Source organism: Plutella xylostella, chromosome 7 (assembly GCF_932276165.1).
Source record: "Plutella xylostella chromosome 7, ilPluXylo3.1, whole genome shotgun sequence".
NCBI lineage: Eukaryota > Metazoa > Arthropoda > Insecta > Lepidoptera > Plutellidae > Plutella > Plutella xylostella.
In genome coordinates, this window is record NC_063987.1 from 3,294,597 (window position 1) to 3,319,757 (window position 25,161).

Sequence of the window (25,161 nt, forward strand, 5' to 3'; positions counted from 1 at the left end):
GTGCCCGTGAAGCCGCCAGCGCCATCTCTGGGATTTGGGGGGAACTAAAAAGCAAGCTACTCCACGTGGGTGTTTCACTATGAGTGTTAGACTCATACGCCATCTGTCCCAGGCGGTGTTCACTGATTCGTCAGCTAGCGATACTGTTGTGTCGCTTTGAGTGCCTTGCGCACACGCGCATAATATTTCCGTGTGAGTAAAATAAAGCTGAATATTTACAAGAGACGCGACAATCAATAAGAGACTTGGTACCATATCAGGAGTAATAATATAATACTAACCAACACTATCATCAGTGCCGTCATCATCCTTGCTCTGTTGTTCTGGGCTGAGCAGCAGGCGGAGGCCTTCCCACTTGACATTCAAATGCTCCACTCGCCAGGTCACCTGCAAAGATAAAATTATAATTAAAATGTAGGAAATAACTTCAAAATTATTTTTTTGTAGTAGTTTATCGTAGTATGTGAGTGTGTGAGCTGTGGCGATTTTTTTATGTTTATAATACGGTGGTCATTAATTTAATAATTCTATTTACTAATTTAACTTATAGTTGGTAAGTACCCTAACTAAGAACTTAATCGTTTAAGCGAAGAAGACAGAGTTCAAAAACAAAAAGAGTGAGATATATGAGAGTGTTATATGTATATGTTTTCCAATATGAAATTACTTATTAACTTTGAAAATTGTCAACGTTGTGCGTCCCGTCGATAAAATCTAAAAAGTTTGCGCTGACGAAGGACTTATACCCTTGGTACTTTTCTCTCATAAATGAAGAGTGATCTCTTTAATTACGGGATACTTTTATTGCTTAGTATGCGTTATTAGATACAATTTATTAGAGATCTATTATCGGCGGACAGATAACTACCAGGAGGATAGTACCTACTCAGGCCTTTTTCATAATCGTCATCATAATCATAAGCCTGTAGCAGTCTACTGCTGGACGTATGCCTGTTCCAAATCCACTGGATGCGATCTATAGCTTTCCGCATCCAATCATTACCAGCCACCTTTCGCAAGTCGTCACCCTACTCTACGTTTGTCGGAGGTTTTAGGTAAATGAGTTATCCTACTAATATTATAAATGCAAAAGTTTGTGAGTATGTGTGTATGATTGTTATACTTCTTCACGTCAAAACGACTGAACCGATTTTTACAAAATTTGGTATGGAGTTAGCTGACACCCTGGATTAACACATAGGCCACTTTTTATCGCGGTATTCCCACGGGAAAACTTTTTAAGGCGAAGCGAAGCTCGCGGGAACCTCTAGTAAAACTATTGTTACGGACGGACGTTCCTACTGACTGATGATGATGACGATACGTACCTCGGCGCTGGCCTCGGGGATGCGGTCCACGATGGCGGCGGCCTGCTCCGTGAACTTGGCGCGCCGCCCCTCCAGCGAGATCAGCTCCGACATGCGGTTCTGTGGACAAATGGTAAGGTTAATTAGGTATTCTATTCTATTATTTGTAAGGTGTAATTTAAATATCTGGCTCTCCCGAATGGTACCTTTATGTTTGGACTACAAGTTGGTTAACTCTAAATGTGCAAAATCGAAGCGTCCATAGTCGAGCTAGCTTCTGATCGATTGATTGATAGATGCTTATTCCTAGTAAATAAAGATCGTTTTCCTATGAAAACCAACAAACGAAGGACAAAATGTATGGTTTCTACACCTGTCATAGCACTCTTGCTATATTCCACAAAGCACAGTGGCACTCACGGTGCTTGCCTGCGGCTGGCGATGCTCTCGCGGCTGCGGTAGATCTCGCGCTGCACGTCGCTCAGCCAGCGGCAGAGGTCGGTGAACTCCGCCAGCAGCTGGCTGAGGCTCCACTGCCGGTGGGACGAGGCGCCCGACACCGCGCTAGCACTGGGAGAGGTACCGGGGGATACCGATAGATGGCGTTTTGAAAGAGGAATGTAGAATGGCGGACGGGCCCATAGCTTAGACTTATTATGTATTTATTTTAGATTGGCGTTGTCGTGTGTTTATCATATCGTATCTATGCTTTTGTCATATTTATTGGCTTATTAATAAATCTAAAGCATATCGGACGCCATTTTGGATTCGTTTCTTTATAACCGTACTTTTTACACTAAATACCAACCAGCCGCCATCTTAGATTCGCGCCATTTTGGTTTCGTTGCATTGTAATCCGCGCGTATTACTTACGCGCCGGCTTCATTGTTCATTCCTTTTTACCACATATAAACTACCGCTAGATGGCGTTGTGGAGACTTACAGTGCGCAGTTTGCGGCTGGCGATGCTCTCGCGGCTGCGGTAGATCTCGCGCTGCACGTCGCTCAACCAGCGGCAGAGGTCAGTGAACTCGGCTAACAGCTGGCTGAGGCTCCACTGCCGGTGGGACGAGGCGCCCGACACCGCGCTAGCACTGGGAGAGGTACCGGAGGATGCCGATAGATGGCGGTGTCGTGTGTTTATGATGTCTTAGCTATGCTTTGGTCATATAAGGCTTCTTAATAAGAGCGCTCTATAGCGTATCGGATGCCATTTTGGATTCGTTTCTTTGCAACCGCGCGATCATCCGATTTATTGCTAACTTATATATTTCAGATTGCGTTCTTAATAAGGGCGCTCTATAGCATATCGGACGCCATTTTGGATTCGTTTCTTTATAACCCGCGTTTATTACTTACTTACCAACGGATCGGCCCATTTCACATTCCTATACCAGAAACTACCGAAATATGGCGTTTATTGCGTACGATTGGCTTCTTACGCTCTATAGCATATCGGACACCATTTTGGATTAATTTCTTTATAACCCGCGCTTATTACTTACTTACCAACGCATCGGCCCATTTCACATTCCTATACCAGAAACTACCGAGAGATAAATAATAATAATAATAATAATAATAATAAAGCCTTTATTCAATATAAATTTTTAACATGCAATTGACATTATTAAATTAAATTCACTTTATAATTATTAAATTAAATTCACTTTATAATTATTCATGCATTTTTTTAAGAATTATATAAATTTATATTTTTTGCTGACATTAAATTACAATAAAATTAAACAAAAATCAATAAAATTCCTACAATTCATTTAGTTATACAATAACATAAAATTAACATTAACATTATAAGTACTTATAGAATTGATGTCAGAAATAATAATTTAATTTTCAAAATAAATAAAAAATAATAATAATGTCAGACCAAGCAACACAAAGCAAAAAAAAAAAATGATGTTAAATTTATATTCCAAATGTCATCTTATTAAAAGTCCTTATAAGGACAGGTGAGGCCTCTCACTTACTCAAAAATTTCAGTGAGGTGTGGTCTGTATCACCCTGGCTGACCAGGCTTGTCTGGGTGATTGATCATTTTGCAACGATTTTGAGCAATGAATATTTTTGCCATCTTGTTCCACGCAGCTCTATTATGGGCAAATCTCCACCACAGCGGATGGAATGCTCGTAACTCATCAGACCATCTCATGAGTGGTCTCCCGACTCCTCGCCTACCGTCTCTAGGTATCCACTCAGTAGTTAGTTTAGTCCATCTCTGGTCTTTAATTCTCATTACGTGACCCGCCCATTGCCACTTCAGTTTGTCTATTGTGGTGATGATGTCCTGAATCTTTGTCTGGTGCCTTATTACTTCATTTTCAATTCTATCCTTCAACTTTATACCCAGCATGCTGCGTTCCATTGCTCGTTGGTTCACTAGCAGTTTCGTTCTTTGTTTTTTGGTTGTTGACCAAGTCTGAGCTCCGTATGTCATAGTTGGTAGAACGCACATATTAAATACCTTTCTTTTAATAGATATGTGGAGGTTTGACTTAAAAATGTACTTCAGTGACCAATACTTTTTCCATCCCATGTTCACTCTTCTGTCGATCTCTTTATCTAAACGATTTTGAAATGAGATAACTTGGCCCAAGTAGACGTAATCTTCAACATATTCCAGTTGTTTCCCGTTAGCTATCACTGGTATCTGTGTGTAGTTTGTCATAATTTTGGTTTTTGATTCATTAAGTTGCAGACCAGACTCAGTAAGTGCTAGTTGAAACTCGGAAATTGTATTTTGTAGTTCATGGGATGTTTCAGCAAGAAAAACAATATCATCTGCAAATCTTAAAGCTGTCATCCTGTATCCATTGATAAGAATTCCTTTCTTTGTCCAATCTACTGCTCGAAAGGTTTCTTCAAGCAGGCAATTAAATAAAATTGGGGAGACAGGGTCTCCCTGTTTCACTCCTCTCTTCAATGGGAATATAGGACCTTCGGACTCTAACTTTATTCTTGCGCTACCGTTGCTGTATATCTCACCGAGCAGTTGAATATATTTTGTCTCTATACCTTGTTGTAGTAAGGATCTTTGTAGATATTCGTGACTAATGCTATCAAATGCTTTGGTGAAATCTATAAAACAAATGTATAGTGGCTTTTTCCATTCTGTATATTTCTCTATTAGCATATTTAAGGAGTGCAAGTGATCCGTTGTCGAGAATCCTTTTCGAAATCCTGCCTGGTCTACCGGTTGGTTTTCCTCGATTTTTTTGTGGATTCTGTTTTTAAGCAGTGTCATAAAGAGCTTGTAGAGACAAGAGGAAAGGGTGATTGGCCTGTACTGATTAATATCTCGGCGACTGCCCTTCTTGTGTAGTAAAGTTATCGTTGATACATTCCATTGCTTTGGTATTTTTCCTGTAGTTAGAATATTATTGAAAATTACTTGAATCGGTTCTATTAGTTCTTCCATGTAACATTTAAGGGTTTCATTAGTAATCTTGTCGGATCCCGTTGCTTTTTTGTTCTTCAAATTACTAATAGCATTCCTTATTTCTGATTTTAAGAAAGGTAGAGTTTGTTCCTGTGTTTCGGAAGCAATGTTTTTTATAGTTTCTCCCGAATCATAAAGTTTCCTGTAGAACATTGTAGCGATATTCAATATTTCCTTTCTAGTCGTTGTATTGGTACCTTTATTATCCTCTAGGGTTGGTATCATATCTTTTCCTAATGACTTTTTTTTCTCAATATCTTTGATTGATCCAGATGTTCCCATTATTTGCTCTATCATTTTGTTAGTGTAGTCGTTAATATCTTTTCTTATCATTTGCCTGGCTCTTTTTTGTATTTTACTAAAATTATTTCTTTCTTCTTCGGTTTTCTTTACCTTCCACTTGAGTTTATCTCTTTGAGATATGATCTGTCTTGTTTGTAGAGACAAAATTGAAGAAGATTTTTTATGTAGTGTTTTTAATTCGTTTTGTATGTTTTGAAGAGTATTCTCCAGTTTATCGTACATTTCCTGAGGGGTGAAGTTTGTTTTCTCGAATGATATCTCTTCTATCATTTCTTTATGCTTGTATTGGGGTATATAATCTATCTGTTTATTCATTATAGGTCTTTTTCTTAAGATTTTTCCAGTAGAAATGCATGCGACAACTGGTCTATGATCCGAATGTATGCCAAATTTGCTTAGGACTTTGAAATTCTTCATGGTGTTTAGTTTATTACCAACTATGTAGTCAATTTGATTTCGAGTAACTCCGTCACTTGACATCCATGTCCACATTCGTCCTTTTCTTGCTTTAAATAAGCTATTTGCGATTTTCAGTCCATGCTCCTGACAGAACATAATAAACCGTTCTCCCCTTTCATTACGTTTGCCATAGTAGTATGGGCCCATTATATGTTCCTCAAATTCCTGCCTTTTACCAATTTGGCTGTTAAAATCGCCTATAACATAGACCTCGGTAGAATTGCTTTCAGGTAATGCAGCATTTACTTGAGAGTAGAATTCTTCAACTTCCTCATTTGTGCCATTTGATGCCGTTGGAGCGTACACTTGTATAACTCTTATTATTCTTTGCTCTATCTTAATATCAATTGCTATAACCCTATTTGATATGGTCGTGTAGTTCTCTATGTAGGATTTCAAGGTTCGGTTTATAATAAAACCTACGCCACCCACTCCTTTATGACAGCCAGAGTGATAGAGTATGCATCCGTTTTGCAATTCTGTTAGTTTTTCTTGATCTCTTCTAACTTCTGAAATACCCATAATATCCCATTCAATTTCATTTAGAGACATACATAACTCTCTTATTCTTTCGTCGTCTTTTAAAGTTCTTACATTTATTGTGCCGATATACATATTTTTGGTATTATTTTTGTTTGTGGTGTGTATCTCTACATACTTATTTGGATGTGTTGCTTGGGGTTCTGATTGCTAAACGTTTGCATTTTGTTTGCCATCTTTTTTGTGGTCATATCTTTCTCCTAGTGGCGATTTGGCCACTGTTTTATCCGGTTTTGTTATAGATTGTGATTTAAAATTGGTTGTGGTATATTGCTTTATATTATTCTGTCGCGGGCTTTTGGGCTGAAATTCATTACGTTTTATTTTCTTATTTTTCGGTTCCTTCAGTATATTTTTCTCCAAATTTTGTGATTGAATAGAGCATTGGTTTTGCTTCTCATTACTACTCGGTGGCGATGGGCTTTGAGACAGTTGTCTTTTTTGTTTGCCTAGGACAACCAACTTGTCATATTTTATAATAGCTCTATTGCCCTGTTCAATCTCTTTTTCTAGTAAAGGTTGCAGAGATTTACGCAACTCCTGAACTTTTTTCGGAAAATCTTCCTTTATGTAACAGTTGGTACCTTGAAGTTTCTTTTTATTTTGGAGAATTTGTATTTTTTTTCCAAGTGTAGTCAGGCCGAATACAATTGGTCGGGCTTTGTTGGTTTTTTTGCCAATTCTTTTCACAAATTCAATTTCATTCTTACCCACTTCGATTTCAAGCTTGCTATTTATTATTTCAATTAGAAGGGTTTCCAGCTCCATATAAGATCTTTCTTCCTCAGCCACTCCAAATAACACCAGATTCCTCATTCTGATAGATTTTTCAATAATATCGATTCGTTTTTCTTGCTCTACACTTTCCTTTCTCAAATCTTCTATTTCATCATTTAGTCTGTTAAACTTGCCATCTATGTTATCGTTTATGTTGCTTGTCACGTTGCGTTCGCTGTTAATAATTTTATTTTCAAGATCATCTAATTTTTCTTCGAATTGTATTTGGAGTTTACTGATAGCATCTAATATATTTTGCTCCATTTTGCTGATTTATAATTATTCGTTCCCGTTATGACTCTTTCTTCCACTGTTTGGTTCTACAAAAGTCTCTACATGCGACTCTACACTTATTGCTAAGTTGTTTTTGGTTGTCTCTATAATCGACTCTATAATCGACTCTATAATCGACTCTATTTTCGGAGCGCCCTCTGTTGGTAGATAGCAGAACCAGCAGGTACTTTGACACCTCAGTCAATGGTGTTAATTCTTAGTTCTGCTACTCGTTAATAGATGTCGTGATTTTGTTTACATGGGAATGATATTGCAATTTTTGATTAATATTTTTCTTTTTAAATTGGTATATTTCAGTAAAATATTTAAAGTTCAGCTTACTGCGTTTGCTTTCTTGATAATACACGGTTTGCGGTTGATTTTTAGCACTGTTCTGGCGATTGTTTTGGTTGCCAGGAAGAATGTTTTTATATCAAATTATCAGTATGTTACTGTTTAAAAGTTCTTTCAACGGCTTTTAACCTTTTAATCCCAGCTTACACTATTCGCATTAGGTATATTCGTCACTATAATTGGCAATTATCACTGGTTTTTTATCACTGTTTCGAACAGCCGGTCTGTCCGAGAAATATTGTGTAATTTCACATGTAAACTTCCTCTTTTGAGTCTACTAACACTACACTATTTATTGTTCACATAAATGTATCTTTAGGTTTGAAAACAATATCGAAACACTATTATTTGTAACAATAAACGATTAATTTTAGTGGAGCTCAATAAAACTAGACCGTTCGCGACACTAGCGCCAAGTAAGAAAAAAAAACCGAGAGATGGCGTTTATTATTTACGATTGGCTTCTTAATAAGAGTGCTCTATAGAGTATCGGACGCCATTTTGGATTCGTTTCTTTATAACCGCGCTTTTTACACTAAGTACCTAGGTACTAACCGGCCGCCATTTTAGATTCGTCGCCATTTTGGTTTCGTTGCCTTGTAATCCGCGCGTATTAGTCGTATTACACACGCGCCGGCCTCATTTTTCATTCCTTTTTACCACATCTAAACTACCGATAGATGGCGTTGTGGACACTTACGGTGCGCAGTTTGCGGCTGGCGATGCTCTCGCGGCTGCGGTAGATCTCGCGCTGCACGTCGCTCAGCCAGCGGCAGAGGTCAGTGAACTCGGCTAACAGCTGACTGAGGCTCCACTGCCGGTTGAAGGCGCGGTGCGAACTGAACGAGTTGACTACTGACGTTAGCTCGCCGTTCGCTTCCTGGAACAGAATAGGGATAGAGGTTAAAGTTGGGTGGTAGTTTTGTGAGATGTATAGGTGATATTTGACGAGTGAACCGCGAGAAGCGGTAAGATGGGCTGCTAGGGCTCCGTGGCCCATAAAATACACGTGGGTGGAGCAAAATGGCGGCACATGTACACTAGAATCCAAGCGGCATAGCGCGCACTAATGGGGTCGCTCCGCTTTGACGCATTCTTCCCGTCACTCTTGTGACCTTGCAAGTATCAATGAGATGATTCTCCATGATACAGTCGTCGTGTTGCTGCAGCAGCGGCCACATAACATCTCAGCAGCTACCTCCAGTCACCAAGGATTTACCACAGAATGCCATAGTATACTAGCGGTATACCAAGCGGCTTCTCGAATAGCAAACCGGCCGCATAGCACGTACCAATGACATCGCTTGTTCCAATTTTAGCGCGTCATCATCACTGGAGCAACGAACGAACAGCGACCGAGCGGCTTAGCGCACTGCATGATGCACGCTCCAATAACATCACTGACCTTGCAAGTATCAATAAGATGGTTATCCATGATATAGTCGTAGTGGTGTTGCAGCAGCGGCCACAGGTCGTCCCCGCAGCTGCCTCCAATCACCAGCGAGTTAGAACTACCATCGCCAATAACTAACAAGTAGAATAGTGTGCACCAATAGCATCACACGAGTAGCGACAGAGCTGCATCAATGCTGCACCAATGGCATCGCACGAATAGTGACCGAGCGGCACAGCGCACGCACCAATAACATCGCTCTACTGACCTTGCAAGTATCAATGAGGTGGTTGTCCATGATATAGTCGTAGTGGTGCTGCAGCAGCGGCCACAGGTCGTCCCCGCAGCTGCCTCCACTCGCCACCGACTTAAAACTACCATCGCCAATAGCCTATAACGAATGATGACGAATATCCAATCGGAGCGAGTCACTGCCGCGCCGCAAGCCCGCATCAGGCGAATAGCGACCGAGCGGCACAGCGCGCGCACCAATAGCATCGCTCCACTAACCTTGCAAGTATCAATGAGATGGTTATCCATGATATAATCGTAGTGGTGCTGCAGCAGCGGCCACAGGTCGTCCCCGCAGCTGCCTACACTTACCACCGAGGTAGAATACCATCACGAATAGCCTACATTCGGAATAGCGCATATTCCGCCGGATATCCAATCGGAGCGCGTCACTGCCGCGGAGCAGCATAGCGCGCACCAATAGCATCGCACTACTAACCTTGCAAGTATCAATGAGATGGTTATCCATGATATAATCGTAGTGGTGCTGCAGCAGCGGCCACAGGTCGTCCCCGCAGCTGCCTACACTTACCACCGAGGTAGAATACCATCACGAATAGCCTACATTCGGAATAGCGCATATTCCGCCGGATATCCAATCGGAGCGCGTCACTGCCGCGGAGCAGCATAGCGCGCACCAATAGCATCGCACTACTAACCTTGCAAGTATCAATGAGATGGTTATCCATGATATAGTCGTAGTGGTGCTGCAGCAGCGGCCACAGGTCGTCCCCGCAGCTGCCTCCGCTAGCCGCTGAGCCCCAGCTCCGGCGCCACGCCTCGCGACATGGCTCCTTCCTGGAAGATGGAGGAATGAGGGTGTTACTTTAGACATAAACTTTATTTATATTATAAAATAAAACTACGTCAATAAACCACATTCGACCGTTGCACTGAAAGCCAACATAACGCAGGCCATCGCTCAGGTTCGTGCGGCGTATATTTGAACGATTTAATATTCCATCCAATAATAGTGGCAAAAATGGGCCATTCAAAATCTCACACACATCTTGTTTTATTAAATTTTAAAATTGACCCGTCCTTGTTGAAAGACCCTTTATACTAACTTTTTTAATTATTATTTAACTAATCCTTCATTGCACAAATTTATAAATAAGTATACATAGGTTCGGCTTAATGCTAAAAGTATTTTCTACTATTTCTAATTACTGTGAACTCCTTCGAGCCGAGGACTGGCGGGCGGGAGACTGCACTGGACCGTCAGAAGTGGCAATCTCTTGTTTCGGAGGCCAAGACTCACTTTGGGTCGCTGAGCCAACGGAGTAAGTAAGTATGAACTCACCTCTTTTTAGTGAGGCTGTGGTAGGGCCGCTCCAGTTGCTCGGCGCGGCCGCCAGGGGGCGCGGGCGCGGTGCCCAGCGACGATAGGGAGAAACTGCTCTTCATGGCTGAAGGCTCGAAACCTGAAAGTATAGAAACATACAAAAATATAAGTAATTTCCGGGAATATTTCTTAATTAGTCTGCTAGATATAGGCCTCTCCCAAGGAGCGCCACAGCAATCGGTCCTCGGCCGCCCTCATCCAGCCACTACCGGCAACCCGTCTAAGGTCGTCGATCTAGCGGGCAGGAGAGCGTCAGCCCGTAGCCAGCTAGCAAGCAAGCAACCTAAAGTCTGATGGTTTCAAGCTTCCCGAAGGCCTCTGACTAGGCTTAACGACAACGACTGCTGCCGAAACAGCAACCGGGACCCACAGGCTTAACGTGCCGTCCGAAGCATCCAGAAATAGGTCACCTACATAGACTAAACTAATCGGGGACGAGGATGTGTCCCTTGAATCGCAATTATAAAAAAGGTACCTATGTAACATTATGTTACTAAGTATATGAAAAAATACTCACTTGCAGACATCTTGATGTTTATAGCTGAGCCTCTTTGAAATTCAATTTATTTACAAATCGATTCAAGCGGCTCTCCTCTTCAGCACTTTTGTTCTCATCTATCTAATCCTTCAGTCTAATTTTGTACTTATAAAAAAACGTGTTTAATTGGCTTCGTATTCCAAGTGCGTTAGCGACTAGATTCGTTTACTTAAGTATAATAAATACTTTTTGCTAGGGGTTGTCTTGATCATGTAATCTGGGTAGACTCATGAATTTGAAGAGTTGTTTTGTTTTTGGTTGGTTGTGGGTCGGTGGTTACATGTTATTGGCGGGGCGTCTCCCGTCTCTCTTCGCCTGCCACTCTTCGGCTTGTCTCGGGATCATTCTGGAAAAAAAGAAAAAAATATGATTATTTAACCAAATAAATACTCAAGCGATCCGTCGGAAAGTAACTTGTTTTTGGCATTACACCCGAGTCCGCGTTGTTCTATGGTTTTTGGCACGTTTTTGTTCTCATGGAATTTTTGCCTCAGACCTTCATAAGTGAGAAGTCAAACTAACATAAGTTTGAGCTGTTACTCATGAAGCTGTAGCATAAGTACATCGCTACCGTAGACATACATTTTGAATTGTTGGTAGGTAGTCATTTGCACTCCGCAATGTAAAAGAAACCAATCAAACGTTTTACAGATCATCCTCGACGCATTTCTTAGCCTCTAAACACAGTACTTCTAAACATTCAGTAAGTATTCCAAGAAGCGCAGTAAATCGCTCAGAGCACTAATCGTACGAATGAATAGGCTAATCCCATTTGTGTCGGCTTCCACGATAAAACAGCCAGGAATGTGATGCATTCTGCATTCCACCACTACAGTTAGCTCAGAGAAATACGACTGTGATTACATGCAAGATGTTTTTCATCAAAAAGAAGAGGTCATAAACAAAACACACACGCACTCACGCCTTGTACTAATGTACTCCCTTGCGGGGTAGGCAGAGGTGCATTGCTGCACAGGTCATAAACAAATGTATTAAAGAAGATACATTATGCCTACCTACCCTAATAACGCTTGCTTGACGAAATAAAAGTTTCTGTAACCTGTCAGCATGCTATCGGTACCTCTAAGACAGCGAGATAGAGTCGCGTTTACCGCAGCAGCAGTTCTAAACTTCGCATATAATATTTTGTAATGCTAAAGGGACCCTCTGACACCCTAAGGCTTTTCGTTAAGATATCTGCATGAGTTATCATGAGGAACAGAACTGATAATGTGCAGATACCTAGTGCTTAGATCGATCTATGGCGGCGCGTGCGCGTGTGGTTAGCTGATTATGTGTTGAGGTGCGAAATTATCAGTCACTTACGGGCGGTGTCAATGGCTAGGAGGAAAGATAAGTTAAATTGCCTCAGGGGAGACATAAGTGGAATCTGTTTAGGTGCATAAGTTAGACGTGTTTTGTGTGTTTATTTATTTAGAGATAATAAATGTACTTTCAATAATTTCCAAACCATTATACAAGGGCGGCTTTGTATGTTGTTTAACGTCTTAAAGCATCTTTGCCTGTGACAAAAAGAGACCTCTTCATTTTGGCATAGGCAAAGATAAGCCATAGGATTGTTAAACTATCCCCGTAAAATTCCCGTAACGAAATGTACCCCTAACAGCCATGGACAACCTCCCAAAATAATTACAAGTTTCCGACCAATGCCAATAAACAACTAACTTCCAAGCATCTTTCAACCAATCACAGCGCAGGGAAAACTAAAATGGACGGGAAGCCAAGATGGAGGAACCCATTACAAGTTGCACCTCACAGCAATTTGCGAATTTACACGACAAACTAGAGGCCGCCGCCGCCGCCCGCGGGCCCGACTGGGTAAACTGCGGATAAGGGAAATTATTCAACCAGATATTTCACTACGGCTTTTATGGTGAGAATGGTTGACATAAAGGAAGAAGGATGGGTGTTATGAAATCTGTTGCGTCAAACGTTTTCGCGAAGATTGGATGCGGATGTTTGAGGATTTTTAGCATTCAGAGTCAAAAAGTGAAGCAATTATATATTTGTAGGTACACATATGGCATGGTTTCTGAGAACTAAACCTTTGATTCGTTCTCAATAAAAAAATATTAATTGATTCCTACATTGCCTACACATCATTTTCAGGCTCTGTTAGGAACGCCTAACTCCAGTAGGCTGCAAGAGCCTACTGTCTATTACCTCAACCTTATTCTCCGCGGTCTAAACTTAAGTTAAAATACAGGCTTAAAATAAAAGCATTTAAAGAGGGCGACAGGTAGTAATTATCGTTAAAAGCACAATAGAGTAACCTTGAACTTGACCCTTTTAAAAAACACCGCACTAATGACTCAGCAACCCTTCATCAGTCTTTAGCATTAAAATGGCCTATTGCCAGTTGCATTTCAAGGTCCAGGGCCTAGGGTGACCCCTTATCATTAATGGGATCTTGGTTTCTGGAATTGGTTTGGAAATTACAAAGTGGATTGGACACACAACCAACTATAATACAACATCAGATATTTATAAAATACGGTGAGAATGAATGTAGATTAAAAGTTACTTGTGCTTTTTAAGGGTTTTTGAAGTAGGATAAATTCTATCCAGACGATTGCAAACGCAAAACAATGTTGCAATTTTTTTGAAAAAAGTTTTAAAATCATTATTATTGATTCCTGATTAGAATGAGTTAGAGGTAGAAAGTGGATTAGGTACATTAATCGTAAGTTTAGATAGGATATTTGAGCTTTGACTAATCAAATCAAGATCTACGGGAGCTCACTTTTTTCTACTTTTCTTTTTTGTGTAAATGGTAGCAATTGACCTACAAATTGCAATCGAACGTCAAAATAAAATAACAACTACAACAATACATATTTGGTTTTAAAACCATTAATCATTTATGAAAAACAACACTTGTCGAGCCAAGTTATTACCTCTCTGGGGGGAAATATGTAGGTCTTTTATATCTCCAATTACGTATGACCGATATTGCGCTCACAAGTATTTCTATGTCCAACACCTAGTATTGTTTCGTCTTCAGGCTTACTTTACAAAGGCGTACACTATAAAAAAGGCAGATGAAGCTTACCTACGTAATCTATTGATAGATCATTACATAGCATTTAATTTTAGCGACTAAAACATAATGTAATATTAGCCTCACTTTTTTTGTTCATCACGATTCAAACTTACACTTTGATCATCATCACAGCCTGCTATACTACCGGCGCGCCTGTCGCAATACCAATTAAATCATAGTAAATGTCAAATCAAATAAACTTTCGTATTACAACGTTGAACTCTGACTCTACCGACGAAAACAAAAGCTGTTCCGCGTTTAAAAGACGACCGAATGGCGTAGTGGTTAGTGACCTGACTACTGAGCCGATGGTCCCGGGTTCGATTCCCGGCCGGGGCAGATATTTGTTTAAACACAAATATTTGTTCTCGGGTCTTGGATGTGCCCGTAAAATGGCAATAAGCCCGCCCCCTATTACATTGGGACTAACATAACACTCTGGCGAAAAGTGGGTGCAGCAATGCACCTCTGCCTACCCCGCAAGGGAGTACATTAGTACAAGGCGTGAGTGCGTGTTTTTTTTTTTTTTTTTTTTTTTTCCGCGTTTGGTTATACCGTGATTGTCCGTGATGGATGAACTTACAGTCATGTCTTTAAGTCATTCATTGGTTTACGTAATTTTAATTACCCAAGTGTTGCAAAAATTGTACCGTAAGCCGATCAGGGGTCACACTCACACTACTCGTCACTCTAAACAACCTTTGTTCTACGAACTACTAAAGAATCTGGCACCACTTGGAACTTGGAAGAGGCCTAGATCCAGCGGCACAGCCTAATGAGATTATGCTCGATACCCAAATTCCGAAAGTCGTAGAACAAAATTTGGTCTGAATGATCCTCTGAGTGTGACTTAATTTTTTTTACACTCTGATTATGACACATGAATGTTACCTTTGGCGGAGCAAAGATAGCGGGTAAAAGCTAGTCCTATGAACCTTTATTATCCAACAGGGAACCTAACGTATCAACCACCGTAACTGCCTCCTCTACAGTGTGATGCCAACATTTGAAAAATCGCGTTTTAATTTGTAGAATAGAATAAGTCGTAGAACAAAGGTTGTTCAGGACCAGAGGCATCCCTTACAATACCACTTATGCAACACCCTGTATATAAACCATATTGCAACACCCTTTATACCTAGGTACCTCTAGCAAGGTGGGCACCTATTGTCGTTAGACGTCGTGACATGCCCCGCGATTGATGGGAGACGTGCGCTCCAGACTTTCACTTCAAACCTAGCGTAATGGAAAATTAACCAGCTTTATCATTCGTGATTACGTAATGCAGGTAAGTAACATAATATATTGTAACATAAATACTACCACGGTAGACGCAGGTGCATTGCTGTAACCTCAGTTTATTTCAATCGGTCGTGTAGAAATTAAATTTATACTATATTCACTTTAATCCTCCTAATCCTTCCATTATACGCTAAGAAATACACTACAACTGAAGAAAAAATAACCTGAAACTATGTATAAGGCACAGTATAAGCGATTGCTGCTCCTTTCATGCACCCCATTCTCAGTAATTTGGCTGTGTAGATATAGCATTTTCATAGTAAGGAAAGCAGGTAGAATAAGTTTAATATAACCAGCGATTGGAACTTATAAGTTGTTAGATTTAGATTTAACAAGGCACGGATACATAATGTATTTTAGTTAGGCATGACAAGTAAGCTACAACCAGACCAGACTGGACCATACATAATCAATGTAACACCATTCCTTTCACGGAGAATCGATCGCATAATTCTCGCGAATCGTTTATAATTTTAACGAAAGTTCACTTTCTAAACAATACCCGTAAAATGTTGCAGGTGGATTTGTTCCTGTATGCGACGACATTTGGAGCCTTTTTTGGAAATTCCGAATAAACAGTGGTAGCGACTTATAATGCACTAAATTTAAATTTACCAATGTGAGAATCTAAAATTCTTTTAAGTTAATAATGGACTGCATTACTGATTCTAGAAAATTTATTTTCCAGTGGCATAAATAATAGTTTAACATCGCTAAAACTTTATTTTGTGCCTTAAGAATTATCTACACCAGTATCTGTATGCAGAAGTGTAACAAATGCTGTCATATTCCGAAATGATGATGTTTCAGGCAATGAGAGTACATTTTTTGCACGGTAAAACGGGCACAAAGATCATGAAATATATTTAGGTATCTCAGAAACTAGCACTTACCGTTTCCCGTGAGTGTTAAAAATACTACAAAAGTTCGATAAAACCCTTCATTCTCCTGCTCCAGCTCGTTTGCTTTACACAAATCTAAAACTCTCCACCCCTAGGGACATAGCAGTCGTGAGTGAAACGCCGCGGTACAAGTCGGTCCACACTCGGGGGGGTTGGTCAATTTGACCCGTACAAGAAGGTCTACAACAATTTCATCTGTCCAGGGGCCAGCTAGCGGTAAAATGTATTGGAGTTTAAATTTATTGAGCTCAGATAATAGGGGCTCGTGTATTGATGTCGTGTGTTGACCGATATAGGAGATATGGCTTTGAAAATTATATTCGAAGACTTGGACATGAAAGCAGTATTCACTAAGTCAGGAGAAACTAAATCAATTAGAATGCTGGCAGAACTATCTCAACCTCAACACATATTTAACAAAAGCAACGGTTAACTTTAATGCTTATATTACAATGCTTTGCACTATTAGCATTCAATTTTCTATAAACACTTTAACAAATCCAGCAAATGCTAGCTCATTAATAAAATATCAGGCAATTATATATTTCAAGTTCTCATTACCAAGCAGCGGTTGCCCACTATTCAATTATAGACCTCCTACAGATTCCAACGGCGAACCACTTGTAATATTATTCAATATTTACTCTACAATACCCATAAACACTTATACTCTTACTTATAACTCGATTTGTACTCTACAGATTAGGATTAAGTCCATCATCAACACGCTCATAATGATTAGGTACAGAAAAACAAACACTTAAAACTTTAAAAAATACTTTCACTTACCGAAAATAAATTAATGTTGTAGTGCTAATTATTGTTTCGTGAGGAGGTAATGAATTTAGATTTGGCAAAGTGATTGGATCATCGATGAGATTTATACTAACATACAAATTCTACAAACAATATTTATGAGTAAGTACATGGTACCTATGTGAACTTACAAAAATTACAATTGATTATACCTTGTGGTTTATTACGATTATAATCTAATATAGCGCTGCCACTTTCCTCCAGCAGCAAATTAGCAAAAAATAATCATAATTATCAATCTTAACAAAACAAATGAGTCACAAAAGAAAACAAAAGTTTCGCAAAAAAAAAAAATGGCGATCCAGTGAAATGTGGGAGTTTGAACATCAATCAAATTCGCCCACTGACATAGATTACAATAATGAGAAGACTTTTCCCAGGCTAGTGATGGTATCACCAGACAACAAACGATGTACTGATAGAGTTGCCAAAAATTGGACAGACCTAGGCTATAAAGAATATGGAGGTTTCTTAGCGCGTCGATAACCAACACAACTTAGGTTAGCCACCGTGGTAAAAAGATTAGCCAGACAGATTAGTGTCATTGACTGCCTCGGGTGGGCCGTACGTATGTACCTATAACATACATGCTGCGAATAATTAATGTACATACGATCGCTAAATGATTATAACAGATATAAATAATAAGATTTATTCACTGCCATAATCAGACAGCAGCAAATAAAATATGTTTTATATTTGTAAACTTAACAGACTAGTCATACTCCTGGTGCATATTATTGCCAAGTCATACTGCAGACTAGGTTGACCGCTGTTCTGTCGACTTCTTATTACATATGTACATACTATGTACAAGACGATAGTTGGAATTTTGAAGCAATTACAAAATCTGTACAAGGCTGCATGCTGTGTCTAATTGATAAAAAACATGTGTTTGTTCTCAAGTGAATCTTTCACATTACAATTCTCATCAAAATACATTATTGAAATCAAATTCTTTGTCAAATTATTGCACAAAAGGTTGCGCCATCTCAATTACTACTTGATGGTTATTTCTCTAACTTCACGAGAACCTCCGCAGTTCATTTTTTTTACTGTACTGTGACAACTGAAGAGATAAGTATTGGTATGTATACAAAATATTGTTTTCAATATAAAAGTCCTAATACGAATTTACCCGCATAATTATAATTCATTAAAGAATATACATTCAATATAGACAGATATAAGACTTTTAAGTTACCCTTTCCGGTAAAAACCGGAGGCTGTAAGTACCTGTCCGGTTAAAGTAATCTTCAATCATTCAAAACGCGGAGTCAGGATCAAGTGGACCGCAGACGGACTCTGGCGGACAGACAATAAGTGCAAGTTGTTATTTTAGTCACGGGCAAGGTGGATCGACGTAACTGCTTACAAATCGATTATCGTCAGCATTGGTACTATGGAGACTCGCGTACATTTTGTGGACAATGTGAGGAATCAAGGTATTATTGTAAATGTAATAAGCGGTGCCACTGAAAATAAAGAACTATTCAATAATATGAATTCACAAATTGAAATAAAACATAATACCTACATATCTTTAAAACGTCTTTTTGTTTTACTGAATATAAAACTAATGTTAGTTCTATCTACAATAATAATATCTTAAAATATCAGAATGATAATAATTAAAAAGTGTTTTTGTATCAATATGTGGTGTTCAATAAAGTATTACTTCTATTCTAAATCCTAAGTGCTTCAGTGAAGGCTGCTTCTATTAATGATAAACAAGACACCAAACTAAGAAAATTATAGATTAGTACAATACAATACCCCATTAACCTTGGAAAGGCGCGTGCATCGCCAGACTAGCGCTCGGCTCCACTCGACACTTTTATTTTTATTTTCAAGCTATCCTTTTTTGATTCCCATTCGACATAGATTCCTTTGAATGAAGAGTTTTTTTCTCACATATTGATGAGTAGCTTTAAATCAGTTTTTAAGTCTTGCAATAGCATACTTTGAAAAACGGTAACCGTTGCGTAGGTTTTGAACTTAATGCTATGAAAATTAGTTTTGGAACCAATATCCCATCAAATAATGAAGAACTATACGTGTTAAATTACCTATTGTGAGTCAGATGAACAATTCAATTTTCCTAAAAGGGTTCCGTTTTTACATTTTAGTGTACGGAACCCTAAAAAACCAATGTATCATTGGGGAAATACGAAATAAATTACTGTAGTTTCGGACATCTGCTCCCCTCAACTCAGAAGAGGCTTTAATGTAAGCAACCTTAGTGTAAGCCACTAAGCCTTAATGTAAGCCTTTTCCTTGATAGTACTTGGTACAATAAAGGGACTCCAGAACAGGATCCTTACAATTGTGTAATTATCTGCCACAGATCAAAGCGATACGAGTGAAGATTGTGATTTTACAGGTGGATCTTTTTGAAAGGCATCAAAAGCTGGAGAGTACGAATACAAAGAAGAAAACATTATGGTGTGACCTAAATCAATATTGGATACAATTGTGTATGGAGAGGAAATAGGCAGACGTTCCCCTCTGGCGGGGTGGTAGGCCAGAAAGGCCCACCGATTTATAAAAACTAGTTGCAGTCTCAATTTTCACTAGACTCAATCTAGTTGGCAAAGCGTTCGTTTCATAGAAAATGATTTGTTTACATACTAAAATGACAGCTTCAATTCATAGAATATCCGGATTCCGGATTTGATCACAGATTTGGTCATGGTTTATTGTTATTAGCTGTTTCCTAGCAATCAATGTCAAAAAAATGCAATAGTGATGTACCGGTATGTAGATATGTATTAATCGACAAAAAAGGTCATAGTTGGGAAGCGTCCGTAGTCGAATTGGCTTCAGTAATCGTAACTGATCACTGAGGTTAAGCAACAACTGACACGGTCAGCCATTGGTAGGTACAGCATGAGTTACCGATTTCAAATGGTTCTTTTCTAGACGCTTCCGTGCTTCGGACGGGACGTTAAGCCGTGGGTCCCGGTTGCTGCTTCGGCAGCAGTCGTTAAGCCTAGTCAGAGGCCACCCGAAGGGGCGGCTTGAAAGCATCTGACCGTCGGGTTGCCCACTTACTCGACAACTTCAGTGTATTGTACTCATTCAAAAACGGCGATACGGCTCGCGACCTATCACGTGAGTATAAATGTAGCAGCGAAAAGCGGGTGACTTCGTTTATTAACCATTCATAATTAAATTTTACTATACCTAATTAATTTGAAATTAGTATTTCTAACCCATGTTCTTGAATTCATCGATAACACTTATCGATAATTGTTACATCCATTGGCAAGAAAAATGAAGACATTGTGTTCATTATTAAATGTCACTTCACGTAACCCTTATTGCTGGGAATTAAAACTCATAATGATATGTCCCATGAGACATAATCATGGTAAACGGTAAAATAACCCCGCAAAAATTGGCAGACTTTTTTGTATCAAGAAAGATCGCTATGACGCTTCCCGAGGGTACACCCGAGTCTGCGTTGTTCTATGGTGTAAAATGAATACAAAAAAATGCTAAGAAAAAAACAAAACTGACACAAAATGCCTGAGAACTTGTGGATGAAATTGAAGCAATATTTAATTGTGAGAGCACTGGTAAAATCAATTAAGATTCGCTAAGAGATACAGCGAAAAGCTAAGAACTTGTAATTGTAATTGAAACTGCAAAGTCCCGTAAATTTAAAACTAGAAATCTTATTTGTGCAGAAAGTTAGTTACCCAGTATGGATGTAATAACATGGCATACTTACAGGGCATGGACATGGACCATCTTTTCAATACAAATTTAACATTTGTTACAAGAAGTTCCGCTAAATTCCGGTTAACATTTTTACATGAAAACGTGTGTGTGTTTTAGTGTTTTCATTCATAACATTAGAGTTAAACATAACAATTATGCCGATCGGCAAAACCAATTAAATTTAATTTTAATAACAAACCCACTTTTAGGAGAAATAGAAGATGAATTCATTTAAAATCATATTTTCTAGTATACTAGCTGAGCCAACACAATATTTAAAACAATGATTAACCACTTCTCCCTGTCACTAAACCCATTAAAATGTCGAAAACAGAAAGTGTGCAAAAAGCTAACAAGCCACCATCGCACATGGCACCTGGCTAAGCCGACACTCGCTTTCAATATTCTCGCAAAAACCAATTACCACTCGATTAATGGAGGTGAAAATTGCATGCACTAGAATTACCTAAGGTACTCGTATATGTATATGTATATGTATAGAATTACCTAAGGTACTCGTTATGATAAATATCTTCTCAGTGTTCAAGGTATCATAAAGAGGGTTTTATATTTATTTACATAAACATACACCTGTCTGTCCCCCTGTATCCAATAACGATAAATGTTACATGAAATTCATGAATACTTATTTATTTCAATTACTTAGTCTACCTTTACAGCTAAGCCAATTCGATAGAAAGTATATATATAGTTAATATTGAATATAGGTATAAACTAACGGCATAATACAAAAGCTATGTGATTAGATTAAGTACTGTTTACTGTGCGACAAAGAAACGCTAAGAGGCTTATGTTGATGATGTTATAATATAACCTAAATTTTAGATAGCTTAATAATGATGATAGATGCGTTCATTGCCCTTATCTGAAGAATGTCAACACAGTATGAAGCAATGATAAACCCACCTAAAGGTAAATGACTTTGCATAAGCAGGAAAGTATACAAGGTTTATAAGTTTGGAAGAAAAACTAGAAGAATGGCCCTACAAAAGCCCTAGTTATGAAATAGTTTCGTTAACATATTTATCTAGTACAGAGAGATGAGGCAACGTTAACTAGAAGAGATATGGTGCGCCGAAAATTCGTGGGACTTGCATTTTAGAAATTGTTTAGTTTTGTTAGTTCGTTATGAATCTTACATTTTATAATTATAACCTACGAGTCTACGACTATGTCTCTAGTAAAGTTGTATAATTCATTAACATCATCATAACGTTGTTTGCTACAAAACTACTATGGAACATAGGTAAACATGATATAACAATAATAATTTGAGTAGTACCGCCTCAAACACTTTCAATCATTCCAAGTACCAATAGTGCAACTCCGGCCCCGAGCAAAGTTAAACAAAATTAATTTATTAGCTTTAATTTGACTATTAAGTTTAACAACCAGCGGGTGAGCTTAAGAAGCTTTCCCCGCTATAATTAAATGAAGGTGCGGTACAATTATGGACAAACAGTATATAATTACGGAGGAATTATTTGATGAATGATATATGTTCTGTAGGGCTGTCGATTGCGTTGGAAGTCAGTGCTTCATTGTATTGTATAACTGATTAAATGATTATTAAGTTCATTCTTAAGGGGATCGTCTTGCAGATGTAATAAAGGTAATGTTTTGTTTTACAGAAGATATTATTGAAAACAATTTCAACGTAATCCTTAACAAGCTCTTCAGTTGTCACCAGCTTTTCTGTGTATATCTTTATTTCAAGCTACTTTTCACTCAACGGTATAAAGCAAACATACATTTAGCTAAAACAAGATGTCTCAGACAAATAGCCAGCAGCAAGATTTTTATTAAAGATAAACAAACAGATAACCATTAACTATGTTTTATAAACAATATGCGATAATATCTTGACGTTGAATTGCGCGCGTGAGTTGTCATGTCTTCACAACACTTCTACCAATTGGGAGAAATTCTAAAGACGATAGTCTTTATTGAGTGAACAGAAACATACATCAATCTCTTGGTCACTTTCGATCCATTAAATGCTTTATAGACGCTATTAGGTGTGGACATAATGAAGATGCAACAGTGGACGATTATGACTATGACAGAAATGATATTTTAAGTAGAAATTATTTTAACTGAATGCAAAATATCAGTTTCTAAAGTTTGAACTTCAAGTTCTGTGAAACAGAAAGACTGCAGTGTGAGCGTCACTCTTAAAAAGGGCATATTTTGCTCAATATGCGCACTATATGCACACAAGCAAAGTTTATTGTGACTAATTAGCATGAATACATAGCTTAATTTATGCATATTTACGTAACACCATAAAAAGGTCATAACGACGTCACTCAAATGAATTTTTCCAATGACTTATTTGATTAGCACTTATATTGCACGTGGCTTTAGTAACAAAAACGACAAGCCAATTAATCAATCGTTTGAAAACGCCATAACGTATGGAATAAATACCCTTTAGGAACGCCCTGTTCGTAGAACTGTTAGGGTGTTACTGTTAGTGTATGTTTCCTTGGATACCAGACCTAAATAGAAGGCGCAACATCGTAAAACCTTAAAAAAGACTAATAATTGGTCTGTTTCTTTGATCTAGCGTGTCTTGTGTACGTTGATCTATACAAACGGGTTTATTTATTCAAATTCAAATGCTTTATTGGGAAAATAATCTAAAAAAGTAAGCTCTAAGAGGGATAGGTACTATTAGGTACATAACGTGAACAAGCAATCACTTTTCTCCTTGTCTACTGATATAAAATGTATGTGTGAATACGAATGATGTAGCAAACATGGGCCAGGTGACCTACCATCTTCAAACTAGGCTATAAAGACAAAAGAGATATGTATCTGAAACAAGAATAGACCTATCCCGAAAACAAGAATGAAAACAAATCTGGTCTAGCACTTTCTCCGCTTAGAGCTGTTTGAATAGATTCAACACTAGGCACGAATGAGATACCTCAGTCAATCTAAAGCAATAAAGATAGTATCTAAGTAGAGCCAAAAAAAACTTAAACAATCATATTAAGAAAAACGCCACAGGCCTATCAAAAGCAGGTCACTATTGCTAATAAGTTTAATATACATAGAAGCAGATTAAACAGAACAGGGAATCATGGAAATGGCTGCTCTAATATTTGAATCGAAAGAGCTTTACACGCAAGAAAGGGGTGAAATCGCCGTGACTTTCCAGTAACAACATTTTAACATTTACAAGACGATAAACTAAACCCAAAGTTGCGTGGTGACACGAAGGTGGTACCTACCTGGGCAGAAAGGCTGGATTGGATTCAACTTACATAAGTGAAGAAAGCTAAGCAAATGTGAAGAGCTAATCCAACTTGGTTGATCCGAAACTAATTACTGGACCATTGTAATATGTTTCTCACGTGTCCAGTATGTTACGTTGTATTACGAGTTTGTGTATGTAAGCAAAAAATTAGTATCGCCAGTCGTGACGAAATACTAATTTGCAAGCTGTTCGCTGATTGAGATTGTTTTGTCCTGTTAATTAGAAACGCGTTTTACACTTGGTACCTCCAAATAATGTATAAACCACTTCTTTTGAATTGCTTGAGGAATAAGATAAGATGTTGATGGACAGGTGTCTACCTATATGGAACATATGAAAAAGTATATACTTTTTTATTTCAAGGGCCTGGAAAAAGGGGATGATAGAATAATAATTTAAGGTTTTTTTTTGTTTGACGCACTTACTAAAGATGTTATGTTTGTTGTTTGATGTACAATTAAACATACTAAAAACCTTGTTAATAAATAATTTGATTCCATCAATAATTAACCGCAATCAGGATGACGAATGACTGCATCAAAATCTTAAATATTGTAACAACGTTTATGATGTCCAAATAATCTATTCCCCATCTTGTGTGGTCATTGTTTGTAATTGCACAACAGTTGTGACCAGTGTTATGCACAACTGCGTGCGTTCGCAGGATTTATCATTAACAATAAGATTAATGATGTTGACTGGACGCCATTAGCTTCCTGTTAGCAACTTAATAGAGAAATCGCCTCAGGATAGGTTATTAATTCTCTAAACTCACTAATACAATATATCTTAAAGTTACTGTAAACCTAAGTTATTGCTTATACAAACGCCAATCGGTTTCTACAGGTCGTTCAAACACTACTCCAACTTGACAGTAAAAAGCCAACTTACAGACTCGTATTAATGTTATTGTAGCAGGAGCAAAAATGTAAAGCTAAAAATATGTAAAAAAGAAACCAGATATTCTGTTGTTTGGAGTGCGGAATTTACCTACCATTATAAATTATATTTATTGAGAATGGAAT

At 38.4% G+C, this 25,161-nt stretch overlaps 1 protein-coding gene across 4 annotated transcripts in view; it reads right to left on the reverse strand.

Annotated features, from left to right (window-relative positions):
• Nucleotides 1-25,161, reverse strand: part of LOC105382631 — a 265,130-nt gene that overhangs the window by 142,126 nt on the left and 97,843 nt on the right. For 3 of the 4 annotated variants that reach the window (XM_048622017.1, XM_048622015.1, XM_048622016.1), the window contains 6 exons: nucleotides 11,020-11,386; nucleotides 10,461-10,581; nucleotides 9,817-9,955; nucleotides 8,174-8,353; nucleotides 1,329-1,427; nucleotides 282-387 (listed from right to left, as the gene is read on the reverse strand). In XM_048622017.1, coding sequence (XP_048477974.1) covers nucleotides 282-387; nucleotides 1,329-1,427; nucleotides 8,174-8,353; nucleotides 9,817-9,955; nucleotides 10,461-10,581; nucleotides 11,020-11,029 — 655 coding nt within the window. In that variant the 5' untranslated portion in view covers nucleotides 11,030-11,386. Of the gene's footprint in view, nucleotides 1-281; nucleotides 388-1,328; nucleotides 1,428-8,173; nucleotides 8,354-9,376; nucleotides 9,444-9,816; nucleotides 9,956-10,460; nucleotides 10,582-11,019; nucleotides 11,387-25,161 lie in introns of those variants that run through there. The other variant, XM_048622018.1, reaches the window with a different exon arrangement.